Source organism: Medicago truncatula, chromosome 3, assembly GCF_003473485.1.
Source record: "Medicago truncatula cultivar Jemalong A17 chromosome 3, MtrunA17r5.0-ANR, whole genome shotgun sequence".
In the NCBI taxonomy this organism is placed as follows: domain Eukaryota; kingdom Viridiplantae; phylum Streptophyta; class Magnoliopsida; order Fabales; family Fabaceae; genus Medicago; species Medicago truncatula.
In genome coordinates this window covers 4,399,753-4,408,565 of record NC_053044.1, presented here as the reverse complement: position 1 = coordinate 4,408,565, position 8,813 = coordinate 4,399,753, and the positions used below count along the sequence as shown (strand labels likewise).

The 8,813-nt window shown below is 33.9% G+C and overlaps 1 protein-coding gene across 1 annotated transcript; it reads right to left on the bottom strand.

The window, feature by feature from the left end:
• Positions 1–7,850: 7,850 nt before the first annotated feature.
• Positions 7,851–8,496, bottom strand: LOC120579375 (kunitz type trypsin inhibitor 104-like). The gene has a single exon (XM_039831407.1). It carries the CDS (start codon positions 8,460–8,462, stop codon positions 7,851–7,853), a length of 612 nt encoding a protein of 203 aa, XP_039687341.1. The 5' UTR covers positions 8,463–8,496.
• Positions 8,497–8,813: the final 317 nt, after the last annotated feature.

The following is an 8,813-nucleotide window of genomic DNA, read 5'->3' as shown; positions in this document are numbered from 1 at the left end:
TATATTTACAGGGACAAAAGATCTATTTAAGCTTAAAAAAAATACAATATTTGCTTAAATATGCAAACGCTCCATGCAAACACAGTCAACTTGAGTTTTAATCCATTCAATTAGAAATACTTTCAAGTTGACAATATAAATAGTAATCACTTTTAACTTGGTCCATCGGTTTATTTTTTTTCTTAACTGGTATAATTTTTATGATGTGTCACGACTGACTGGATTTTACCGGCTGACTAGTCTACTTTCATAACAAAAGGACAAAAATAACTTTAAAACTCAGAGCAATCCTTATATATTCAAATTCCAAAATCATCATCTCACACCGGTCAACAAAAAAAATTGTTGTTTGGGTTGCCCATTCTTTCTAAAACTACCAATGATACATAACTTTGTTTTTTGATAAACTAACTCTCTTCAATGTCAATCAATTCTTTTTGGTAATAATGAAATTTCTTCAATGAATTTTTATGAGATTGAATTATACTACTTAGTGATAAACAAAAATCTTAATCTTATAGTAGAAACGTTTTTTTTAATTCGTTCTATCATAAACCAAGAATATGAACTAAATTGATTTACGTGTTTTAATTTAAGATTAAAAACAGTTATAAAGTAAAGTTATTAATCTAAAAACTTAGGAGTATTTACAACACAGATAAGGAAAAGATAGGAGAAAGAAGATAGATAAAGGTTGGAGCAATACGACTGGCGAGAAACAAACAAAAGATCGCACATGAAAGGAAAAATGCCTATTGAGCTAACTCTATTGATTGTCCTACGTGGCAGTTGAGATTTTTAAGAATAAACAGCCTTCAATCACAATGCACTATTTTGCACAATTCAAGGTGTGGTTGAAAAATAGGAAGGAAACAAATAAATCATTCAATTAAAATGTTGTTAACAGAACAAAATATTTTTGTTATATCTAGTGATGCATGCCGTAGGTACAGAGCCTACTGGGAGCTGATAAGTAGTTTTACCTACGACCGTATAAGTAAACGGAGATAATATGCTTTATATGCAACTTTTTCTTATCATATTTTTACAATAAATTAAATAAATGAACTTATGAAACAATAAAATTAACCTTCAATTATAAGTTTAGTTGATCTTCCGGTCCTTTAACTTATATTTTTTTTCTTCATAATGGTTCCATAACAAAATAACGTCTCAAAATTGATCCCTTATATATTTTGTCATTACTTATTTTAGTCATCTCCGTTAGTATTTAACCCTAACACTACTACACACTTGACATTTAGCAACACAAGCGTGCAACAAAGAAAATAATTGTTACTGTTTAACCATTTTTAGGAACATTTTTAAAGAAATGTTACTAAAGTAACACTATTTTCTATACTGTGAGGCAAAAACACACCCTGAACCCACTTAACACTATTTTTACTAATGTCACACTTATATTTCATTTTTTGCTTAAAAAAAATGTCACACTTTTCATCGTTCTCTCTTCACCATCTTGCTTCACCGCCGAACCCACCATCGCGCTCCACCGTCGTGGATTCTCTCTCCACCGCCAAACTCAATTGAGCTTCACCGTCAAATCCACCTCTCTTCACCGTCAAACTCATCACTTCATCGTCGAACTCTCACCGTCAAGCTTCACACCGTCGAATCTCACCGTCGAATCGTCGAATCTTACCGTCGAGCTACACAATTCATCCATCGAGCTTCACTCTTTCTTTCTAAGGTAACATTTCTCATATTCTTCTTCTATTATTCGCCTTCGTTTCCGCGCTTTCGATTTCGTTTAGATCTCATCAAAATTATCGTCGATCCATGCTGTGTTTCTGTTATGAATTGCAATTTAACTCAATTTTTTGAGTTATGAATCGAAATTAACTTGTATGTTTTCTGTTTGATAAAATGCTTCGACGAAATTTTTAGTGTTTCAGAATATCCAATGGAATTTTGAGTTCTTGTATGTTTTCTATTTGATAAAATGCTTCAACGAAATTTTTAGTGTTTCAGAATATCCAATGGAATTTTGAGTTCTTGTATGTTTTCTGTTTGATAAAATGCTTCAATGAATTGCCATTTTAAGATTTGTTTGATGTTGCCGCGTGCGTAAGTATAAGCAATTTAATTGAAGTTTTGTGTTGAGAAGTAGTAGTAATTAATTATTGGGGTTTTGGTGGTGAGTTGTCGGTGACTTCTGTTGCTGGCCTGGCTTCTCTGTGCTTTGGCTTGTTAGTATCAGCTTCTGGTATAGTGCTTTGGGTGTTGTTTGTTAGTGCTGTTGTGGGTGTGTTTCCTGCTGTGCTGAGCAAACTGCAAAGTAAAACTCCGATGGTTAACCCGGCAAACTGCAAAGTAAAACTCCGATAGGTTCTATGTGTTGTTGGTGATCTAAAACTCATTTGTTTAATAGAATATAGATAGTAAATCCAACTAATAAAGAAAATGCCAAATGAGTTTTGGTCCTTGTGATTTTGGCATAATTCCTGTTTTTAATTTTAGCAGAATTGGAGAGGAAAAGCCATCAAATTCTAAAGGAGACTCTTAGAAATCTCAATTTTAGAATGGAGATGATTCTTGGGCAGGTGGCTTTACAAACTGATTTTTGTTAGTACATTGGTTATGAGGTTGCAGTTCAACCTAATAAGCAATGCAATTTAGCATAGCAAAAATTGGTTATGAATCACTTAGCAATATATTTTAGCATAATGCAACCCTTCAGTGTGTATGAGAAAATATCTTGTTAGTTGTGGCTGAGTCAAAACATTGAAGTTTTGGATAGCGTAGCAATATAGCCTCTCAATTTCTGCATCTATGCTGTTCATAGTTCATAGTTTGTTTCCCAATCTATTTTGGTCGTGTTGGATTATGCCATTAATTCCTTCGGTTCCTTTTCTGTGTAACTGCTGCTCTCTCATATTCTTGCTGCCGTTTGGTCTTTTGCCGGGTTAACCATCAGAGTTTTACTTTGCAGTTTTGACGGGTTAACCATCGAAGTTTTACTCGGCTGTTCTGAAATAGTTTTAGATATAGTAATGAATTGTTCTAGATTTAGTTTATGGTATTAAGCTTTGTTACTAACAAACGATCTTTATATATGACTACAATGCAGAGGCAGAGAGCATCTATAAGGATGGATAAGAGCTGGTTACATGATAAGAGATCTTCAATAAGGTACTTGTATGGCTTGCATAATTTTCTCGATTTTGCATTTTGTACTGTAGCTGAAGGGAATGAAATATTGTGTCCATGTAAGAACTGTAAGAATTGTAGTTGGGATAATCGAGAGGATGTGTTTGTGCATTTGTTTTGTGACGGATTTGATGCAAGTTATAAGAAATGGATTTTTCATGGAGTGGGACTATCTTCAAGAAAGTCAGTTTGGCAATCAGTTGTTTGAAGAGCCAATAGTTATTGATGATAAAAATGTTAGTTGGTTTAGAAATGATGTACCTGGAACAACTGTTGATACTTGTGTTGTAGCACCTAAAACATGAATACATGAGCCATGTTGTAGCACCTAAGCCATGATGATACTTGTGTTGTACTTATATATATATATATATATATATATATATATATATATATATATATATATATATATTTGTTGGATCTCAAATATCATTGACTTTTGATTTTCGGTCAGAGCTTGAGGATTTTCTATCTTTACTTCCAAATGCATCAGAACAAATCTCATCTCGAGACGATATCAACTAGCATGCATTATATTGTTTATTTTGGCAGGACAAAAAGTTGAATACTGTAAAAGGATGCAAGATTTGATGAAGAAAGAGAAGGAAAATCAATTTGTAGAGTGTCAACAAGTTGGAACAAAAAGAATCAAGCAGAAAACAAAATGGAAGGCTGATAATATGGTTGGATGAATAGGAACAATGAAGTGGGATATTTTATAGAGTACATGATATATTGGATGAAAACTTGTAATCATTTTAGTATGACATTCAAATTCTGTTGCATAGTTCTAATTGTGTTGCATATTTCATTTTCATTATGCAAGAATAAGAGCAGTGAAGGGGGAAATTGTAGAGTATGTAATTCAAACTTGTATCTAATATTGGTTAATTCAAATATGAATGAAGTTTAAGCGAAGACAAATTTGGTAGATTAAAAAAAAAATTAGTCTAGACAATTTTGCGACACTTTTTACAACTTCTCAAAAATTATAAATGTAACACTTTTTTATTGTTACTAGTGATACAAAAAGTGTTACAATAATGTAACATTTGCGACACTTTTTAATTGTTACAGATAATATTATAAAATGTAACTAAAACTCTTTAGTAACACGGACTTTATCTAACAATTGTTCGAGTGTTGCAAAATTTAATTAGTAACATTTTTCTTGATTTAGTTACAATTTTCAAGTGTTGCTAAATGTCATTATTGTAGTAGTGTAAATATCTAAAAATATTATTTCTATAGACACCTCTTTTGGTCCTTCTCTAGCTAGTTAATCCTAATCTTAAACTCACCTTCACTCTAAAGGTAATAATTCTAAAGACACCTATATATACCTCCCTCACCTACGAATCACTTCTTTATTTTTAACTTAAGGCCTTTTCCTCACAATTATTATTAATACCTTTCGCATCATCAATTGTCTTAAACGACCTCGCCTTATTCCTTGTTTCTTTAATCGTGCACTCCTTTATTCAACGATTATCTTAACCTCATTATTACTTTAAGAGAATAACCTTTAATACACCTAAACAAACTTCCCCCGCCTAAGAATATTGTTACAAGACCCCAATTGTCACTTTTGAAACTAATTTTATGAAGCAAAGTAAGGTTTCAAAGTCTGGAAGGGTGTACGACCGTGCTCCCTCGGGGCCCGACCGTGCGCCTCCAAAACAATAAGAAAAAGAAAATATGGCAAAAACATGTGCGCAGATCGTGCCTATAAGGCGCACGACCGTGCGTGCTTGACAAATATCAGAAATCGCGGATTTTCTACAATTTCACCCTAGGGCGACTTCCCGATCTCCGTTTTCGTTCCTATATTCACCCAATTCGTCCCAAATCAACACCCTATGGTTTCCGTATCATTCAAACATCAATTTTCAGTCAATTTACATAATTACATCATACCTCACATGATTAAACTCCTTGATCAATTTCCCTAACTTTGATTTCACAATCTTAATTTCTAACCACACCAATAATTCTCAACAACATGAATACATCACCATGGTTTCTATGATAACAACACAAAATTAAAAGAATCACAACAACCCTAACATAAGAATACCATAAGATGGAAGTTTCTCCCCCTTACCTTGAATTCTCCAAAAGTGCAACTTTTGGCTTGGTTTTCCTTAGCGAGGTTTAGTTTCCTTTCCTCCTCTCTTCTCTGGTTCCCACGTAACGACCCTTTTGCCTCTTCTATATTTCTTTCTTCTTTTTTTTTCTTAACCCTAATCGTACCATGTTTTTCTCTATATATAGCCACTACTTAAGCTTAGTCATTCTCACATATTCTTAGACATACTTATTATATGCACCCCTAGTCTAATTATTATTCTTTGTACAGTTGTACGACCTCTCTGTTTCCACCACCCTCTGTCCACACCACTAACGCCACACGACCTCTCTGTTTACTTAAACTCCTTTCCCATCAAGTTTTGCTAATGCATCTCTGTTTGCACTCTACTTCCTTACCCTTGCTAAAAACACTATTTTCTTCATAAGATTGTTTTATCCCATTACTTAACCGACTAGTCAATTCCTCTACTTCCTCATTTTTCATACAATTTGTAACTACGAATAATTTAATTTAATAATGTAGAACAATTAATACTAATAATAACATTAATGCTAATATATTCCGATAATGAATATTATCTAATAATAATATCAACAAATTAATATTTAAAAATTAGGGTGTTACAACTTTCCAACAAAAAAATCACCCTTTTAATATTATCTCTCTCTCTGACCCTTTTGTCTTTGACCATGTTTTTAAATGATATTCATTCATATCAACAGTATCAATTTTATATTCAAACTCGGAAGGAAGAATCAAAGTGAGATCATCAAGAACTAACCTTGCTTGTTTAACGGAGATATGAACCAATGCGGAAATCACAATGGACAATGTTTGATGGGCTCACGACATGGTTTTGTCATGGTGGAAATGATAGAAAGAGAGTGAGTGTTGTTGTGTTGTAACGAATGGAGAAATGAATTGGTGGTACTGGTTCTGCCATGCTGTATTTCAATTCTAGTTTTGTTTTTTTGATTAATAATGGGATCCAATTCATTAGATATTTTAGTAAATGGTGAAAGATTCAATCAATTATTATTTTTTCTGAGCTTGTTTGTTCAAATTTTTTTGGGTTTATATGAACTTCATATTTAAGATGATGAAGATCAAGAGGAAGAAGTGGGAAGGAAAAGAAGAAAAGGAAAAAAAAAAAAAAAACTAGGTGTTGGTGGTTCACTTTTGTATAGAATAGATCTGCAATCGAATGGTTGAAATCATTTCAAAAATATTAGACATTAAAAAACTACTAGAGAGGACCAAAATAGATAAAGCCAAAATACATAAGGGACCAGTTTTAACCATTTTCTCTCTCTACCGAAACCACCTGTTTCTATCGCCACTCTACCTCACCTCTTCCTATCGAAACGTCCTCTCTAGTATGTAGCCTCACACCACCGGTGGTGCGATCAAATCTATTGATTTTGTGACACCACCCGCAAACCTAGATGGGTCACTTACCCTTATGGAATTGTTTCAAGCGGAGTCATCTCTTTTACCTGGGTCAATTTTTTCTTCTAGCTGCTGTATCAGAGTACTGGTTTAGTTCAATTTTGTTTTTTCTTTTTGTTTGTTGGATTTTGGTTTGATTTCACGAGTTAGGTTACCGGTTGTCTTCAAGATCTAGAGGTAGTTTGATGTTTAGGTATCGTGAACCGTCATTGGCGTGCTAGTTCATTCCACCGCTGTATTCCCCTATGAATTTGTTGTTGTTGTTATGGTTTCTGTACATGATTAGGTTTATTTGAGATTGTTTAGCTTGGATTCGGGTTTTATGGGTTTGAGTGTTTGTTTGAAAGAGCGTTCTCTATGTGATATGGGTTTCAAGTTACTTCGAGGCTTCTCATGCTTGCTACAGTTGTTGTGAGCTACTGGTTGTGGATCATCTACAATAATTGTAGTCGGGTTCACTCTCCAAACTTCATGTCCTATAATCATTAACACATGCACATGCATGATCTTTTTGCGGGTTTGTTGGGTTGTACTGGTATTCACGGTGGATGTTTCTTTTGAGTTATGTATTTTACAAGTTTAGGGTTGTTTGACCATCAACACTACAGTTGTTCCACTTTTGTGTTGTTAATGAATATATTGGGTCAAGTTCTTTATCCCCAAGTCTTCGTATTCCTCTTTTTTATTTGAGAAATTATATTTGTAAAACTTTTTTGTGGTAATATTTTGACAACTTTCTCTTATATAAACATTGTGCTTTAATTCTCTCTTATATTAATATTTTGACAACTTTCTCTTATATGATTGTATACAAACATCACTACTCTTTTTTTTTTTTTTTTAATATATTTTCACTTTTGCTTCGAAAATATCATCATCATCATCATCATAATTGTCATCAGGAGTTAGGACAACAAAACTTCTTTAGTAAACAAAGAAGATACATAACAGTTGAAAGCTTTATTGTATATATATTTGAATCAATCAACCAGAATAAAAGTCTCCCATTCTCTGGTTCAATTGAATGTAACGATAGCTAAGCTTCACATATATAGATGTTTATTAACCTTACATTTAGATCAACAAAGAAAACTGCATAAAGACACCACATAAAGAAACTTCACCATTGTACTAATAATCATTCTTTCTGGAACACGACGGGAAGGGCACCACCATCAAGCGCCAAAAGAATCTTGCCATTCTCACGAATAACACCAACAGTCCCACATTGAACCTTACAACTAGGGCACGCCTCTGTTGGGCACCATTGGATGTTATAGATACCACTAGATTGGGTCTGCACAATCTTAAAAAAGTTACCATGTGATCCTGCACCATTATCTCTTCCAGTAACAATCAGCCTCCGTCCACTCGTTGCGTCCTTCTCACCCAACCTCCAATCTGTCGACTGCCCACAACCTGTGAAACCTTGGAATGTTACTCTCAAGTCTCTGTTAAGCCTCACATCATCATCATCATCATCATGACGAGGAGCGAAAGGAGTGAATTTCACAGCAAGTCCAAGAGTCCCTTCACTGTTGCCAAGACCAACGTGCAAAGGGCATGGCCCATTTCTGGTAACCAAAATGGAACCTCCTCCATTGCCTGTGATAGCAGGCCTGATGAAGTATTCCTCATCGTCCTCAACGGGTTCGCCACTTGTGTCTATGACAATTTGTGCTACTGATGTTGTGATCATAAAGAGCCACACATGAGCAATGATGAATATAGTGAGGGATCTAGTTGACATGGTTGTTAATTAATTATTATGAATTATATGTATAAGAGGATGTAGATATATTGTGATTTTGCTGTTCGTTGCCATGCAAGGTATTTATATATAGGACTGATCATGTTACGTACCATGCTTTGCATAGATTAATTGTTGAGTATATGAATAAAAGTCTAATTAATTAATAACATGAATTTATTCTCTATTCTTTGCATGTACCTTCATGGCCTAATACATCTATTAAGACAAAATATGAATTACTTTTCTATTATGATAGGTAGCGTGTGAAGGATATACACTTAACTTGTGTTCTTTCTATGTATCGGGAAATTTTGTACAGATGCAAAATTTCAAAAGGAAAATGGTGAA